We start from the raw sequence: 19,235 nt of genomic DNA on the forward strand, positions 1-19,235 counted from the left end.
TGAGCACCATAGCTATGTCAAACTAAGTTTTATGTGTAGAGCAGGCCTCAGTCTGGACAAGGCCAAGACATCTCAATCCCTTACCAGATGCAGATAGAAGAATGTTGTTCTGGCTATGGCTCAGCTAGGGACCTAAGAGATCCTAGATTGCAAACCACAACAGGCAGGTATGGACCTCAATAGAGGGAACAGATATTACACCCAACATCCCTTCTAGGAGGTTCCATGGAACCAGCACCTTCACCTCAGTTTTAGCTGACTGAAGCTGTCATAAATATAAAGGGAAGGCTAACCACTTTTAAATCCCTCTTGAGCAGAGGAAAAACCCTTTCACCTGTAAACGGTTAAGAAGCTAAAGATAACCTCGCTGGCACCTGACCAAAATGACCAATGAGGAGACAAGATACTTTCAAAGCTGGAGGGGAGGGGGGGACAAAGAGTTCTCTCTGTCTGTATTTTTTTTTTTTTTTTTTTTGCCTGGACCAAAGCAGGAATGCAGGTTAGAACTCCAGTAAAGGGTTAATAAGCAATCTAGTTAGATATGCATTAGATTCTGTTTTGTTTAAATGTCTGATAAAATAAGTTGTGCTGAATGGAATGTATATTCCTGTTTTTGTGTCTTTTTGTAACTTAAGGTTTTGCCTAGAGGGATTCTCTATGTTTTGAATCTGATTACCCTGTAAGGTATTTACCATCCTGATTTTACACAGGTGATTCTTTTACTTCAATTAAAATTCTTCTTTCAAGAACTTGATTGTTTTTTCATTGTTCTTAAGATCCAAGGGTTTGCGTCTGTGTTCACCTATGCAAATTAGTGAGGATTTTTATCAAGCCTTCCCCAGGAAAGGGGGTGTAGGGTCTGGGAGGATTCTGGGGGGAAAGACGTTTCCAAGAAGGCTCTTTCCCTGTTATATATTTGTTAGATGCTTGGTGGTGGCAGCAATAAAGTCCAAGGGCAAAAGGTAAAATAGTTTGTACCTTGGGGAAGTTTTAATCTAAGCTGGTAAAAATAAGTTTAGGGGGTTTTTCATGCAGGTCCCCACATCTGTACCCTAGAGTTCAGAGTGAGGAAGGAACCTTGACAGAAGCTCATCCAGGATAACTCTCATCCAACCTCTATCTGGGAAGCATTACCTAGAAGGCAGAACACTGGGAGGTAAAACCAATACCAATAGTCTAAAATCATAGTGGAGTGTCAGGGACTGCAGGTCTGGAATGCTAGTCCACAGGGCTCTTCAGTACTAGTAAACTCCAACCTGCCACGCAGTGATCTGCTAACTGTTGTCAGAATAGGAGCTGAACTCTGACTGGCAGAATGTTGGGGTCCTGACTGGTTCATAGCTCCTATTTAAACCCAGCACAGGAACAGGAAGGTGTTCGTGCAAGTGGATTCATCCTGCTTTGGAGTGTTTCTCCTGCAGTAACCTGAACCTTCCTGCCTCCTGACATCTGACTCCTGGTTTTCCCTCTGGCCTGTCTCAGACTCTGACCTCCTGCTATCTGTCCTGGTCTGACTGCTGCTCTGACCACTAGGTCAAACTGCCCATGTCCCAGGCCTTACACAGAGCACCAAATCTGCTGTAGCTCAGATTAAACAGAAAGCATTGCTCAAAGGTCAGCTCTTCCAAGTGCTCTAAAATATGTATAAAGAAAAGGAGTACTTGTGGCACCTTAGAGACTAACCAATTTATTTGAGCATAAGCTTTCGTGAGCTATAGCTCACTTCAGCGGATGCATACTGTGGAAACTGCAGTAGACATTATATACACACAGAGATCATGAAACAATACCTCCTCCCACCCCACTGTCCTGCTGGTAATAGCTTATCTAAAGTGATCATCAAGTTGGGCCATTTCCAGCACAAATCCAGGTTTTCTCACCCTCCGCCCCCCCCCCCCCCCCAAACTCACTCTCCTGCTGGTAATAGCCCATCCAAAGTGACAATTCTCTTCACAATGTGTATGATAATCAAGGTGGGCCATTTCCTGCACAAATCCAGGTTCTCTCACCCCCCTCCAAAAACCACACACACAAACTCACTCTCCTGCTGGTAATAGCTTATCCAAAGTGACCACTCTCCCTACAATGTGCATGATAATCAATGTGCATGATAATCCAACGCATTATTAAGGATCTACAACCTATCCTGAAGGATGACCCAACACTCTCACAAATCTTGGGAGACAGGCCGGTCCTTGCCTACAGACAGCCCCCCAACCTGAACCAAATACTCACCAACAACCACATACCACACAACAGAACCACTAACCCAGGAACTTATCCTTGCAACAAAGCCCGTTGCCAACTCTGCCCACATATCTATTCAGGGGACACCATCACAGGGCCTAATAACATCAGCCACACTATCAGAGGCTCATTCACCTGCACATCCACCAATGTGATACATGCCATCATGTGCCAGCAATGCCCCTCTGCCATTTACATTGGTCAAACTGGACAGTCTCTATGTAAAAGAATAAATGGACACAAATCAGATGTCAAGAATTATAACATTCATAAACCAGTCGGAGAACACTTCAATCTCTCTGGTCACGCAATCACAGACATGAAGGTCGCTATCTTAAAACAAAAAAACTTCAAATCCAGACTCCAGCGAGAAACTGCTGAATTGGAATTCATTTGCAAATTGGATACTATTAATTTAGGCTTAAATAGAGACTGGGAGTGGCTAAGTCATTATGCAAGGTAGCCTATTTCCCCTTGTTTTTTCCTACCCCCCCCCCCCCCAGACGTTCTGGTTAAACTTGGATTTAAACTTGGAGAGTGGTCAGTTTGGATGAGCTATTGCCAGCAGGAGAGTGAGTTTGTGTGTGTGTCCCCGGGAAAGGGGTGGGTGAGAGAGCCTGGATTTGTGCTGGAAATGGCCCACCTTGATTACCATGCACATTGTAGGGAGAGTGGTCACTTTGGATGAGCTATTACCAGCAGGAGAGTGAGTTTGTGTGTGTATGGGGGTGAGAGAACCTGGATTTGTGTAGGAAATTGCCCACCTTGATTATCATATCAAATAAATTGGTTAGTCTCTAAGGTGCCACAAGTACTCCTTTTCTTTTTGCGAATACAGACTAACACGGCTGTTACTCTGAAACCTGTAAAATATGTATGTTTTCTTAGATTGTCTTAACATATGCCGGGGCTTATGAAGGTGCTGGTAGCATTCGTGGTCCCAGTTTGGGGTTGTTTGAGCAAGGGGTTCCTGAGGTACAGCCCCCTAAAATGATATTTTATAAAAGTAACTTATTTGCTAACTTTTGTTTGCACACACCTGAGACTCAAAGTATGGCCCTGATCCTCCCCCCACTGATCTCAGTAGCTTGGAATTTCTCAGTTAGTGCATGCACTCACTATTCCTTTGGGAGGGGTTGTACTGAAGAAGTCATTCGGGTTAAGTTAGGCAAGAGGCTGGAGCCAAAGGAAAAAACAAAACACCCCCACCACACGCACGCTCTGTTAAAACAAGAGGCAGGCTGTTGTCATAGTAACTGCGTGGCTCAAGTGGACATGCTGTGGCCACTGAACCTGAACCTATGCGCTATAAGTCAAGCCTTACCCATGCAGAAATCAGAGAATGGATGTGTTGCTACTATCCACATCTGTCAAGAGTTTTTTTTAAAATAGTTTTGGGAAGTGCACCCTCAGTAGTATAATAGTAGTATATAAGGGCTCTAACTATCTCCGGGGGGGGGGGAGGGTAAAAGGGGAGAGATCTCTCTCCCTGACCTTCTCAGGGGATCTGGGGGGGGACCTCCCCCTCTGAACCCTCTTCCTTCCTTCCTCCCAGAGTCTGGGTGGGAGGGCGCTGACCTTCTCGGTGGGAAGCTGATAACAAGTGTGCTCAAAGCATGCATTAAGTGCACACTGCCGAGACTGCAGTGAAGAGTTGAGATTGGCCATGCTTGGTGCCTGGCACAGGCTCACAAGCGCTGACACTGGGGCAGTGAGAATGGAACACCCACTGAGGGCAAATCTACGCTACAAAATTAAATTGACTTAACTTATGTCGATGTACAGCCACCGCAGTAATTAAATCAGTTTTGCATATCCACACTAGCTCCTTCTGTCCACAGTGTGTCCCCTCATGAGGAGCGCTTGCACTGATTTACCTATCAGTGTGGGGCACTGACAGCTAGAGCCCACTGCCCAGCTTTGGCTGACAGCAGGAGCAGTCTGATATAAGCAACACAGTGTTTAAACTAACGGCAGGTCTACACTACAGCCAGGATCAACGCTCTGAGATCGATCCACCAGCGGTTGATTTAGTGGGTGTAGTGAAGACCCACCAAATCGACAGGCAGATCACTCTCCAGTCAACTCCTGTATTCTACCCCCCACGAGAAGAGTAAGGTAAGTCGACAGGAGAGTTTCTCCCATCGACCCCCCGCGGTGTAGACCCCCTGGTAACTTGACCTAAGGTACATTGACTCGTGCTACGTTATTCATGTAGCTGGAGTTGCATAGCGTAGGTCGACTTACCGCAGTAGTGTAGACATAGCCTAACATTGCATCGACCTTACTACGTCAACCTATGTGCTACACCTCTCACAAAGGTGGAATTATTAAGTTGGTATAGTGGGCAACATTGTAGTACAGACGCGTACAGAGTTAGGTTGACTTAAGCTACCTTATGTTGACCTAACTCTGCAGTGTAGACCAAGCCTGAGATGAATGGAACAGTTCACACGTTTCAGAGCTATTGTTTCAGTCTGTATTCATCTCTACAGGGTGTTCATTCCACTGAGAATATATCATTGAGATGAATGGGCCACTTCACAGCTCTCTGAGCCACCTGTATTGTAGATGGATGTATAAAGCCTCTTCCCCATACACTGTCAGTTGCACAAAATAGGCAGCAGGGGCAAGGGGCCAGGCAGGTGACTGTTCTGGGCACCCAGGACAGGGGAATGGGGACATCATACTGCTGCAGCAACCCTGGCTGTGCCATTCTCTGAGCCTGCCCCACTGCCCTCCCCAACTCCCACAGTAGTCAGAACCCCCGGGTGTGGCCAGAACTCCCTCTGCACCCTGGACTCCTTGGCACACACCCCCCATTCCCAAAGCTCAGCTCCCCCCCATTCAAGTCAAGCTTCCGTTGTCTCTGCTAGGACCAGATTTGGGGTGAAGACTTTGCATCTCCACTGTCCTGCCCCTTCCTGCCTCCAGCTGAAACATCCACTCCTCGCAGTCCCACCACTTGCTGCCTCTCCATGCTCACCAGGAAAATGGAGTGGCACTGGCATGGAGGACAGTGGAGCTGGTGTAAGTGGGGTGGGGGTGGGGGTGGGGAGGGAGGACAGGCAGGGATATGTGTGGGGAGGATACCAGAACAACAGGCATCATGGAGGAAATGTTGGGACACGAGTCAGCAGTGGTTGGGGATACTCGGGGATACTCAGACATCTACCAATGTGATATATGCCATTATGTGCCAGCAATGCCCCTCTGCCATGTACATTGGCCAAACCGGTCAGTCTCAACGCAAAAGAATAAATGGACACAAATCTGATATCAGGAATCATAACATTCAAAAACCGGTAGGAGAACACTTCAACCTCTCTGGCCACTCAGTAACGGACTTAAAGGTGGCACTTTTGCAACAGAAAAGCTTCAAAAACAGACTCCAATGAGAAACTGCTGAGTTTGAATTAATATGCAAACTAGATACCATTAATTTGGGTTTGAATAGAGGCTGGGAGTGGCTAGGTCATTACACATATTGAATCTATTTCCCCATGTTAAGTATCCTCACACCTTCTTGTCAACTGTCTAAATGGGCCATCTTGATTATCACTACAATATTTTTTTTTCTCCTGCTGATAATAGCGCCTCTTACTCTACCTTTTCATGTTCTCGGTATGTGTACATATATATCTTCTTACTGTATGTTCCATTTTATGCATCCGATGAAGTGGGCTGTAGCCCACGAAAGCTTATGCTCAAATCAATTTTTAGTTTCTAAGGTGCCCCAAGTACTCCTGTTCTTTTTTCAGACTTCAGTAGGTCAGGAGCCAAATTAGCAATCAACATTTACCCCAAAGAGCCACAGTAGTGTGAATTCATTGTTTCATTTACTATAGTATATATTTATATTTATATTTAAACAGTATGAGGGAGAATATATATATAAAATAAAATTCTCACAGCAAGATGACTGACCACGTATTATTTTATCAACTACAATTGGTAAATAACACAGTAAAAGCAGCCTGATTTAATTATTAACCGATCGCACAGTGTTTTAATATCATGTGCCACAAAGAGCTGCAGGAGACACATTAAAGACCCACTTGCAGCTCAGAAGCCTCAGTCTGAGTATCACTGCTTTAGTCAATCACAATTTATCAGGCTCAGTACAGGAGTGACTGGATGAAATTCTCTGGTCTGTGATATACAGGTCAGACCAAATGATCTAATGGTTCCTTCTGGCCTTAAAATCCATGAGTCTGCAATAGGTACACAGGAGGAAGGTCTAAGAGAATGTGCTATTGTTTGTGGTGTGTTCCACAGATTTAAATTCCAGTGTTTATCTGCACACACTCTTGTTGCATTGACTGTTAGGTGCAGTTGTATTGAATGGAGTGGGGATTAGTTGGAGCAACTTGGCAGAGCTGTTACTGTAGGAACATTCTTCAAAGAGGGAAGAGTTGCAGCTGCAGAAAGGGGGTGGTGTGTACCTAAATTGTATATATCCTGTTTTTCAGAGCAATGCAATGCGAAAGATGTTCTGGCCCAGGTTCAAAGACACAAATCCAGGTTCCTCTTCCCACTGCCACAACAACAAAAAAGCCCAAACAAAACCAACTTCCACTAAGTACTTTTACAAAGGGACCTTCCTAGCCTTCTCTGGAGTAAACTCATTAATTAGCTCATCCCAGTCTCTCTGCCTTGCTTCTGAGTTCACTATAGAAACAACTGCCAGATCGCTTAACCTTTCATGCCCCATGGACATTCTTAGATGGGTCTTAATTAATTTTAAAGCTTGCTGAAACTCCTTTCATTAGCAGCCATGGTTACAGGAAGACAGCAAAAAATACATAGTGCTGTTTCTGTGTTAGGGAAACTTGCATCTAAGTTTCGGGTGTGTCCCTTTACATCTTTGCTGCTGAGACTTTGCAGTTTCTTGCCCAGCAAAAAACCAACCCCACTCCAACTCCATTAAAATTATGCATCTTGTTGTCCAATTGTGTTAATACTGTTAACCTCATTCAAAAACTTTTTTGGAATCTGATGTCCTTTCATCCTTTTGAAGTTTGCCTGGTATTGCTTTCCTCTTTTGACTTTTTCTCTTTGAACTGTGTGGATATTCCTAAAATTTCACCCTGTGAAACAGCAGCTTCCTTACTTGCAATGAACCCATAAGATCGTAATTCTGATAAACCATACTGAAGGCCCCCAAGCAAACTATCTGAATGTCAAGATCTGGACTCTGCAATTTTTCGCTCACAACGTTAATTTTTGATAATATTCCACATCTTGAGGCTTGAGCAAAACAAGAAATGAAATGTCTGTTTGCAAGCTATTATCTTCTAACTTAAATTTTGGCATAAGATTACAAGAAGTCTTGATCCCATTTCAAGTGTCAAGACTACCCTCAACCTGACTTGGTAGTGAACAAATTGCCTCTGCTCTTGCTGATCACCTTGTCGTGGTTTGACATTTTAATGTAATGCTAATAGGCTTTTTCAGCACATCCAAATGACTAGCAGAAGCAGAAAACAAGGTATATAATCTTTGAATACCCCCCCCCAAAAGAGAACAATTTGGGGAACAAACATTGCAGCAACTTCTCAAACAAGATTCAATGAGTGGACAGCACACGGGACAAGAGACATACTGATTTATCTGCTGAATTTGATTTTGAACACCATGCTGCAGCCACGTTAGCTCCATTGTCATAGCTTTGCCCCCTGCAATCAGCCATCTCTAGATTGTCTTTTTTGGCTTCTCTAAAATAATCTCTGTAATACCCTCCCCGTTTTGGTGTGTGATGTGGCAAAGCTTCTTCCCATCTTTGAAGATACACTGCCACACCCATTCTCCTTTCAGAAGGTTTATTTTTTTGTTTTAAGCCCATTGTCTTAGGGTTTCACAGCCTCTGCTCCCAGGGATCTCTGGTGATCCTGCTTCTTGCAGTTGCCGAGTCCCAGCCAGCACTACTCCCTTTCTGGAACACAGGCATCAGAGCTGTGTCCCTGGGCACCAGACCCCTTGCTTCAGAGACCCACTACAGGAGTTAGTTCTATGCCTCTGTGTCTCCTCTCTTCAGACAGAACCTGCCCCAATCACTCTTCCCCTTGCTGCCCTCTGACAGGTCTTTTAGCCCCATATTTAGCCCGGTCTGCTTTAATTGGCTCAACTGCACAGGCCCTGACTTTCCAATGTGCCAGGGAGTGCTCGACCCTGGCTCTGCTCCAGGCAGGGCCAGATTAACCTTTTGTGGGCCCGGCACCAAAATATTTGTGGACCCCCCATGGAGGCAATGGAGCATGGCGCAGGAGAGTCGATCCCCGGAGCGAGGGGCCAGCCAGAGGCAAAGGGGCATGGCAGGGCAGGGCAGCTCCGCTCCGCCCAGCCCAGTGTGAGGGCACTATTTATAAACCGGTAGTTGCCAGACGCACAATGGCCCACCCGGCTCTGTGCTGCCAGCATGCCCCTTCCCCTTGGGGGTGGGCCCATGTCATGCCACACAGCCCCCCTGCTCAACACCAGAACACCCCCCCGATTCCCTATTGCCAGAGCCCCTCCAGACCGTGCCACAAATGCACAGCGCCCGGCACACCACAACTGTCCAGCACCCCACACAGAACCCCCACTCCCTAGTGCCCCAACACACAGAGATCTTCCCTGCCCCTTCACAGCCCAGCACCCACCCCAGACCCTCCATAGACCCACTTCCCTACACCCTGCCTCCCGGCCCCATGCACCAGCCCTGCTGGGAAGTAACTGTGTCTGCAAGCTGAGCTGCCATTGCAGCCTGGGCTGGTCCCACGGTGGGGAATTGGCCAGGCCAGGGCCTGCCCCGCCCGGGCTCCCTCAGGACCCACTTGCTTGGAGGGGCTCAGCTAAGCCCCGCACACTGTCCCCCCCCCCAACTGGCTGAGACTGGCCAGGCTTCTGCACCAGTCCCAGGCAGCTCAACTCTGGGGAGACAGGTGGGGCCCCACAGATGGTGGGAAGCAGAGGCTGCCTGGAGCTGGAGGTGCACTGGGGTTCGGCCAGGAGGCAGAGAAAAGCCGGCAGGTGGGATCAGGGGGTGGAGAGGAGCCCTTGGTGGGCTGGCTGAGAGGAACACATGGTGCGCAGGGTGGGTCTCAGGGCACAGTGCAAGCAGTGCAGGCTGGGGCCCCTTCTGAGCCTGGTGCAATTGTAAATCGGGCACTGGCCCCAGGCCCCACTCCCACTCTGCCCCTTCCCCTGTTCCGCCCCTCCACCCCACCTCTTCCCGTGCCATTCCGCCTCCTCCAAGAGTATGCCATGCCCTCGCTCCTCCTCCCTTTCCCCCCAGAGCCTCCTGCACGCTGTGAAACAGCTGATTGTGTTGGGCTTGAGGCATGGGGAGAGAGGAAAGGGGGAAGTGCTGATCAATGGGGCCTGCCAGCAGGTGGGAGGTGCTAGGGGAAAAGGGGAGCTGAAGGGGGGTTGCCAGTGGGTGCTCAGCACCCACCACTTGGCACCTATGCTCAATTGGGCCTACCTGCTCTGACAAAGGGGAGCTGTGCCAGTGTGAATATCAATAAAATCTACAAAGCTCTCAAAAACCTTTCCATCTTTTGAAACCTCAATCATACTTTGACACCTGAGACATTTTGTTCCAGTCAAGAAAGGTCTGGAGTGCACTCAAACACAATGCAGAAATATTTAGCTTTCCTAACCTGGTCAAAAGTAGTCCGCTGTACTTTTCTTGTAATCCTACTGATAAATTCACTTTGAATTCAGGTTGATAAGTATGTCACCTTTATGGTATCAGCCCTAATAGCTTCCACATGATCTCACAACATAGTATCATACCTCGCAAGCAATTCAAGTAACCCCGCCCCCCACAAAAAAAATCACCATTATAAGGACTGTCTAGTTTCTTGTTTGAACCTCTCACTGAACTATAGCAAAATATCCAGGAGATGATACAAAATATTGTACCACAGTATCTGACAGCAGATTTGCATACCTTTGTCAATTGTAGAATCCTTTCCAGATGTTCTTCAAGTTCCATCCAGTAAGCAATTGCCTCCCCCATGTTCCTTCAAATGTTTGTGTTGCCATTCTTACTCGCTAAACTAGAAAAAGTTTGTGAACCCGGTGTTATGACTTGCAAAGGAAGAGGAGGAATTTGGCTGGAAAAGCAAATAAGCAAAACAGAACCAAGAGGCAAACTGTTGATCCACATGGGTAGATCAACTCGTGCTAGCTCATCTTGAGCTAGTGCGCTAAAAATGTGGACATTGTGGCACTGGCTTGGACTATCTGCCCAAGTCCAGTACCGCCCAGCCCCCTTGGTCTGAGCTTAGGTGGCTAACCCAAGCCATCACTAGTGCTGCAATGTCCAGTGTTAGTTTCACTCTGCTAGCTTGAGCCGAGCTAGTGTGAGTCTGCCTAGCTGTGCTTTGAATCACACCTTCCAACTGCAGTGTAGACAGACATATCTTAAAGGAGGCCTGACAATACCATTTGGAGCACTAAACAGGGCCGTGAACACAACCAACATTGCTGGCATAACATAACATTGCTGGCATTAGGGAATTAAATTTACATTAGGGAGTAAATTTACATTGCAATTTACATTACATTAAATTTACATTACATTAGGGAGTAAATTTACATTGCTGGCATAACTCCCCATGAGGGAGTAAATTTACATTTACTTCAGTGTAAATTGTTATGATAGGAGAATCTGCCCCCCCGAGAATGTAGGCACTGTGTGTGAATATTTGTATTAAGCTGTATACTCTGTTGTAATTGACTCACTGTATATTATTTTACTAAAATACATTCTTTGTGTTTTTTAAACTTTGTATGTTCTCTGTGTTAAATATTTGCACAGTGCATACATGATCACACAGAGTATACATGACTACTCATACAGTGTGTGGAGTAACACACAGAGAGTACAAAATTACACATTATATGTATGTATAGGTTAGCTAGGAGAATGTGTTGGTTTAAAGCAAAATGAGAATGTAGCATAAAATAACAAACACAAATATTCACACAGTCCTTACTAATAAACAAATTAACCACAGAAAGGGTTGATTCTTCTTCTGGGTTACACCACCACCACTTGCTTTCCACTGGTTGTGTGTGAATCTATGCCCTGGGTGGGTGACTTTATACGCTCTGTGTGAATATTAATATATACCCTGTGTTGTGATAATTTATGCACTGTGTGTGAATATTTACGTTAATTTGGAGCTTCTATGTGTCTGTGCGGATATACATTCTGTCTATTGTGAATTCTGTGCATGGCTGTTTCAAGCAGAAAGGAAGGATGATGCAATGATTGGGGCACCAGTTTGGGATTCTTGGGTTCAATTCCCTGCTGTGCCACAGACTTCCTGTGTGACCTTGGGCAAGTCACTTAGTCTCCCTGTACCCCACTTCCCCATCTGTAAAGCAGGGATAATAGTACTTACCTACCTCACAGAGGTGTTGTAAGGATAAATACATTAACAAGACTGTGAGGTGCTCAAAAACTATGGTAATAGGTGCAAATAAGTATTTAAGCCAACTAAACACATCTGAGCCCCCTGCATATCCCCTCAATTGGGTTGCCCTGTATAATTATTTGTCCCACTCCTGCTTATAACTGAAATTGGATACTATTGTTTCATTTATTTTATAAAAGTACATACAACTTCTATTAATGAGGATAGGTTGACTGGGGGTACAAAGAAAACCGACTGAGATGGAGGGATTGGTTAGCTGTAAGGAATGAGAGGACATGAAAATAAAGAAGCAGTCACCTGCTGAAAGGACCCCATAGAAGATCCAAGTTGGGGACAGAAGAAGTGATAAGGAGGAGAAGAGGGCCCTGGAGGAAGACCTAGTCAGAGGCAATGTGAAGTTGCCCAAAGGGTGCTGATGGTCCTGCTCAGTGCAAGGGCCTGGACTTGATGACCTTTCAAGGTCCTTTTCAGCCCTACATTTCTATGATGAAGCCCTTAATTGAAAGCAGCATGAAGTGGCTAGGAGGGCAGGGGCTTAGATGAACCCACAGAAAGGAACAGCGTAAGTGGACAGGAGGATGACCTCAATTGGGGCAGCTGGTGAGGCAACTGGTAGCCAGCAGGGGAAGCATAATTGGCCCCCTCTCCTGCTCACCAACTCAAATGTAAAATATCTTCCTTCCCCACCACCACTTGCTGCCATGTGTCTCATTCAGCTGTCAGGAGATTTTCTCAGTGCCATGCCAGATAGTTTTAATCTGCACAGGGTCAGAGCCTAGGAGGTAAGCAATCTTCAGCTCCATAATTTAAGGCACAGCCCAAGCTCAGTTTACCCATTCACTCCTCCTTACATGATGCCTGCAAGAGGAGTGAATAAGCCACCACAGAACTCTAGCACCCTGTCTGCCTGTGGGTGCCTCCTGCAGCCACAGGTTCTGCAGCCTCTCAGAACTGTCCCAGACTTCCCATGTTGATGTATGTGTTGATATGGACACACTATTGTTTTTCCACACTCCTTTGTGTCTGATATGTCTAGGTACTTATATGTTCCCCATTGTTGTAGCATCTGAGTGGCTCAGACTTATTAAAGAATGTATCTTCACAACACCTAAGAGACACGGAAGTATTACCATCCCCATTTTACAATGGAGAACTGAGGTATGGGGAGATTAAGTACTTTGCCCAAGATTACACAGGGAGTCTGTGACAAAAGCAGGCGTTGTACTCAGAGCTCCTATTCCTGAAACACAAGGTCTCTCTCACTGCAGGTTTATCATTTGTTTCCATGTGCTATATACTCAGTGCTGTGATCCTTTGTTATACACTTTGTGTTGAAGTAGAGCACAACTCTCTCTGTGTTATGCATTAATTGCTGTGCACACAGTGTGTATGTTGTGGTTAGCTTGCCTTTGCAATGTTGCCAGCTCTGATGATTTGATTGTCTCAAATTGTTTTTTCTTCTACAAATTCCTGCTGTTGAAAGGAATAGACTGCATGATTATTATTTATTATTTGTATTATTGTAGCACCTACAAGCCACAGTCATGGACCAGGACCCCAGTGTGCTGGGTGCTGTACAAATATAGAACAAAAAGACAGAGACTCTAAGCTCTCATTTCTTTTTAAATAAAACGTTTCTAGCCCTCATGGTTGTGTAGAAAAGATGACCTAACTGCATCCTATAAGCTCAGAAACCAAAAGCCAAAGAACCCCTTCTAATTTATAATTAAAAACACCATGATTTTAAGCCAATCTCATGATTTTTGGTGGATTTACAATATGTGACTCATGGTTATTGAATGACTGGAGATGGCAATACTGCTTATGTATGTGCGTGTGTTGTGCACGCTTCTATGTGTGTTACATACTGTGTATGTGTTGTGGTAGGTACTCGGTGTGTTGGGAAGTGCTATGTTACACATTGTGTTGTGCACTCCTCTCTCTGGCTGTCACGTTATGTGTGTTCTGTGGTGGGTAGTGCTGTGTGAAACAATGCATGTTATGCACTCCTCTCTGGTTGGTCTTCAGTGTATATGTATGTGGTGTGTTACACACTGTGTTGTGCTCTCCTCAGTGAGTGTTATGCTGTATGTGTGTTGCTGGGTATTACATACAGTGCTGTGCTCTCCTCACTGGTAGTGGTGCTGTGTGTGTTGCTATGTGTTACACACCGTGCTGTGCACTCCTTCCTGGCTGTTACACAGTGTGTACGTTTGTGTGTGTGTTACACACCGAGTCATGCTCTCCTCCCTGGCTGTTATGCAGTGTGTATGCTGTGTGTGTATTGTGTGGTGCTGTGTGTTACACACCAACTTGTGCTCTCCTCCCTGGCTGTTACATGGTGTGTATGCTGCGTGTGTTATGCGCTGTTGCTGCTGTGTGTTACACACCGAGTTGTGCTCTTCTCCCTGGCTGTCGCTCCGCGTGCTGTGCTCTCTCTCTCAGGCCTGGCTCGGACTCTCCCAGGCCGGGCCAGCAGCCTCCCGAGCAACTGCCAGCCAGGGCGGGGGTTCCTGCGTCTCCCGGGGCTGGGGGTAGTTCTGCAGCCGCCGCCCCAACTTGCTCTAGTAAGGGGCGGAGGGGGCGGGCTCGGCGGCTCCCCCCACTGGCCCGGCCACTCCCGCTCCGCGCGTGAGTCAGGCATTTCCCGGGAACTCGCAGCAGCAGCCGCGGGCGGGCGGGCTCGGACCCTGCGCCGCGGGCTCCATGGAGAAGGCGGCGGCGCAGGGCAGCGGCAGCGGGGATGGAGGCGGCGGAAGCAACAGCAGCAGCCGGAGCAGCAGCCGCCCCACGTCGGCGGGCTCGTCTCCCTCCTCCCTGGGCCGCGGGCTGCCGGGCCGGCCTGGGGCGGGCAGGCTGGAAGGCGGCGGCGGAGGGAGCAGCAGCAGCCCGGGCTCGGCAGCCGCGAGCCCGGGAGGGAGCGGAGGGAGGCCGGCGCTCGGCAGCGGCCGCAGGCGGGAGCCGACGCTGGAGGGAGCGCTCAGCAAATACACCAACCTCCTCCAGGGCTGGCAGAGCAGGTAACCCCCGGCCCCGAGGCGGGAGCTGCCCCCCGCGTGGGCGCGCACAGCCGCGGGGCGCCCTCTCAGCCTGGGTACCCCGGCACTCTCTGAGGCGGGAGCCTCTTACCTGAGTCCTCCGCTGACCAGCCCCGTGAGACGCCCTGTTCCCCGGCTCGCCCAGACCTCGGACGCGCCGGTCCCCCTGAGATGCCGCTCTGCGGAGCTGGCTGAGGGACCCTGGCCCGTTAGGCCGGTGGCGTGGTGTGTGTGTGTAGCCCAGCCTGGCGGCATTCCGCTCAGCCACGGGCCTGATCCCTCTTTCATTCTCCTACGTGGGCGATGGGATCTCGTTAGTATTTCCATTGTCGTTAGGGGAAGCCGAGTGGATCATGTGCCTGGGCTGGTATATCTTCACGGTGGCAGTTTTGCAAGTGAGGTCTGATAAGTAGCTTGGTGTTTGAACATATAATGTAAATATGTGTATGGTGTGTGTGTTTAGGGAGTTAGAGGGATGGAAGAAATAACTTTCTGTGAATAGGTTTCAGAGTAGCAGCTAATGTGATATATGCCATCATGTGCCAGCAATGCCCCTCTGCCATGTTCATTGGCCAAACCGGACAGTCTCTACGTAAAACAATAAATGGACAAAAATCAGACGTCGGGAATTATAACATTCAAAAACCAGTCGGAGAACACTTCGATCTCTCTAGTTACTTGATTACAGACCTAAACGTTGCAATTCTTCAACAAAAAATCTTCAAAAACAGACTCCAATGAGAGACTGCTGAATTGGAATTAATTTGCAAACTGGACACCATTACATTAGGCTTGAATAAAGACTGGGAGTGGATGTGTCATTACACAAAGTAATACTATTTCCCCATGTTTATTTTTTCCCCTCGACTGTTCCTAACATGTTCTTGTCAACTGCTGGAAATGGCCCACCTTGATTATCACTACACAAGGTTTTTTTTCTCTCCTGCTGGTAATAGTTCACCTTACCTGATCACTCTCCTTACAGTGTGTATGGTAACACCCGTTGTTTCATGTTCTCTGTGTATATAAAATCTCCCCACTGTATTTTCCACTACATGCATCTGATGAAGTGAGCTGTAGCTCACGAAAGCTTATGCTCACATAAATAAGTTAGTCTGTAAGGTGCCACAAGTCCTCCTTTTCTTTCTGTGAATAGTGTGTTTGACATGTTTCTAGTTCATCCTCCCTCCCCCCAACCTTGTTCTGTAGAAAATAGATCTAAACTATATACTGTAATGTATTACTTTTGACTTCCTTATTCTGCAAAATTTAAAAAAAAATAACTATGGAATAAAATGTCCTGCTTCAGTTAAGAAACTAGCACTAAGAAGTATATAGACATGCATCTGAAGAAGTGGGTATTCACCTACGAAAGCTTATGCTCCAATATGTCTATTAGTCTGTAAGGTGCCACAGGACTCTTTGCCACTTTCACAGATCCAGAATACGGTTACCCCTCTGATAATAGAAAAATAGTATTTTCCGTGGTGATCATTTTACTGGAGGGGGGAATGAGACAATTCATAAGAAGAAAAAAAGTTTTAATTTCATTACGTCCTGATTTGACAAGTCTAATTTATTTTCGTCATGGACACAGAGACCAAGGTCTTAATCCTGCAGTTCTTTGGGTATGAACAGACTGCTACGCAGGCAAGGAACTTCACTGATTGCGATGGGAATCTGCTCGGACCCAACACAGTACAGGATCAGGGCCTAAATTGTTGTTACAACTGGGATTGTGGTGTTAATAATGCTGTACTGGGGTCTACTGTAATGGAATTGGGCAGAGAGGATTTATTATTATTCTTTCACTTCTGGTTAGCAAACTTCATCCCCTTTCCCTGTTATTTTAAATAACTAGATTTTTGTGCTTATGAAAGGTACTAGATTGGCAGTTGTGGAGAGTGAGGACCTCTACCTACAGAACAGGGTAAACTTCTACACGGGGCCTTTTCTGTATCGGGCAAAAAATTTCTACAGTTGCTGACATCAGCGTGCCTAGCCAGTGGTAACAGCTGTGGAAGAAATATTGCTGTTAATGTTCAGCAGACCGTGGTGTTTTACCACTGTGTCATTTAGATATGCTGTAAACAGTGTTAAATGACACAGTAATAAAAATGCTAGTGTCCATGGGAGCATTATCACCGCTGGAGCTTCCAAAGTTGCTGTCACTTATGGAGCTGAATCAGAATTGAAAGTGGTGGAAAACTGCCCTCCTGCCCCCGCCAAACTGCTACTGTAGACCCAGTTATAGCATTCCTCATCCCCAGGCTGGAAGGTGTGCATTGGTTCCTTTTTTACTATTGATTTGTTTAGGAAGTATTAACAGGTTTACAAATCCTTGCCATGTAAATATCAGAAACAAAACAATAATCATTACAACAGCGAGCTTCTGTTTAGAGAGACAAATGAAAATATAGTAACCAGATCTCTCTTTTTTACAGGATATTAGCACACTACAGAGTGAGCATCATGTTGTTTCTTGTGATTTTATTAAATTGTGTGAAATTTTTGATTACACATATTTAACAGACAGGCATGTCTATCAAATGTTAATATTAAAAAAAAAAATTGGACAAGTGCCCTGAGTTTTTTGCCCGTGAGTATTGAATAAAAGGTAACCAAAATGTCTAAGTATCTATTTGTCCTCTATTTTGCCAGGTACATAATTGGTGTGTTAATTTTTCCATAATAGCAACCTCCCAGATTATTATTATTATTTTTTTTTAACCAGTTCCCTATAGTTAGACTATTTTTCTTTTTCCTGTGAGATGCTATCAATAGCCGAACAGCTGCAGACAATTGAGCAATTAATTCCTTGTTTCCCTTTGTGTTATCATTTCCAGTAGGAAGCCCCCAGGAGGATTACCAGTGGATCATTTGGTAATATAATCCAACAATTTGTGATATTTGGTTATGGATTGCATTCCAATACTCTATGATTAGCCATGTCCCCCATATATGCATAACATCTCCTCTTTCACCACAGTTTCTTCAACATTTATCACCATTCAATCTCTCTCTATTTTTTTTAATCTGACTAGTGTGAGACTGAAACAATATCTTACATAAATGTTCTTTTATTGTGCTGCAGACTGAGATTGCTGGCCCTCTTTTCTGGATCAAACCTCATTTCTCTTGGGTAATTTGTATATCCAGATCCTTTTCCAGGCATGTCACATATGGAGATTCTTTTGTTAGGAAAGTTGTCTGAAAAGGTTGATCTAAATTAGTTATATTTTTTTTGTTTCCTAAATAACCAGATACCATCATTTCTATTAAAGTTAGCATTCTGTATAAAATATTTTTTCTAGAAACTTGAGAAACATAATGGCTAACTTGACAGTACTAGTACCACAGGAGAGTGGGGCAGTTAAAGTTAGATTTTTGACTCTAAATGAGTTAGAAACATTTAAAGGTTTCTGGTTTGTGGTTTGGGTTAAGATCTGGATTGTTTGCAATGGGTGTCATTGGCAAAGGAAAAGAGCTTATCTTATCTCTAGTTCTATCCCAAGCCCACAGAGCAGCCTTTGGTAAAGGATATGTATAAATTTCTGGAGGGTATGACTTTGAAAATTAATCCCATGGTTACTTAGTGATATTTACATTGTCACAATGTTCTTGTTTAATAAAGACCCAGTGTTTGCCTGTGTTAGTGTTTCCCCAATCCACTACTGCTTTCTGGCTTGGTTCCCTTGTCATAACTGCCAACAAATATGCTAGATGTAGTGTGTTTGTGTTGGGGACACCAATCCTGGAACAACTGGATTGGTTTCATCAGCTCATTTGGTAGGCCACTGACCAGCCATCGGGTGGTAATAGCTTGGTTGCTACTGTCATACGTTGGATTTGGTCAGGACTCTTGGAGGTGAAAGGTCTGTCGTCTTACCTATCTCTTGAATTACACAGTCCCCTACTTGGTGACAATCTTCCTCTTTAAAAAAAAAAACTTTTTGATAGCATAACTCTGAAAATTAAAGGCTACTTTTGTATCTGACCCATTTTTGCAAAAGTAATGAGTAATTTCTTGGATCTCATTTGGGCAATGGGACGTATGTGGGTGGATCCTTGTCCAATTAAATGGAACTCTTCTTTGATCTAAGGGTCTGATGTCACAGATCTGATTGCAGAATAGAGACCTCTGATGGTAAATTTTTTGGGACATGGATTGCATCTTCATTGTGTTTGGACAGTGCCTAGCACAATCAGTTCCTGACTGGGTCTCTGGGCATTGTGGCAATTTAACAGTTAGATGGTAATTATAGGAGTCAATTTCCAAATGTACAAGACCTCCATTAACAAGAAACACAAAGACATAATTTTAATTTATAATGCTTACCTTCTCTGAAAACATCAGGAGAAACAATACAATTTAAAATATGCTTGTTTAAATAATTCTGTTTTAATAGATTAAATGACATTGGAAGTTGTAGCAGTCATGTTTCTTTTTTCATGCTGTGTTAGTACACTTTTTCAGTCACTATACTGTGTTTATATTTTTGCTCAAGAAGTTTATATC

General features: G+C 45.4%; 2 protein-coding genes across 3 annotated transcripts in view; one reads left to right on the plus strand and one right to left on the minus strand.

Moving 5' to 3' along the window:
* The window catches only part of GPD1L (glycerol-3-phosphate dehydrogenase 1 like), an 87,619-nt gene extending 72,562 nt beyond the window's left edge, over positions 1-15,057 (minus strand). Inside the window, exon 1 of the mRNA XM_073333365.1 lies at positions 14,808-15,057. Coding sequence (XP_073189466.1) covers positions 14,808-15,043 — 236 coding nt within the window. The 5' untranslated portion in view covers positions 15,044-15,057. The remainder of the gene's footprint in view (positions 1-14,807) is intronic.
* Positions 14,291-19,235, plus strand: part of OSBPL10 (oxysterol binding protein like 10) — a 185,290-nt gene continuing 180,345 nt past the window's right edge. Inside the window, exon 1 of one of the 2 annotated variants that reach the window (XM_073333363.1) lies at positions 14,291-14,698. In XM_073333363.1, the coding sequence (XP_073189464.1) occupies positions 14,385-14,698 (314 nt within the window). In that variant the 5' untranslated portion in view covers positions 14,291-14,384. The remainder of the gene's footprint in view (positions 14,699-19,235) is intronic. The other variant, XM_073333364.1, reaches the window with a different exon arrangement.

This window comes from Lepidochelys kempii, chromosome 2, assembly GCF_965140265.1.
Source record: "Lepidochelys kempii isolate rLepKem1 chromosome 2, rLepKem1.hap2, whole genome shotgun sequence".
Classification (NCBI taxonomy): Eukaryota; Metazoa; Chordata; order Testudines; family Cheloniidae; genus Lepidochelys; species Lepidochelys kempii.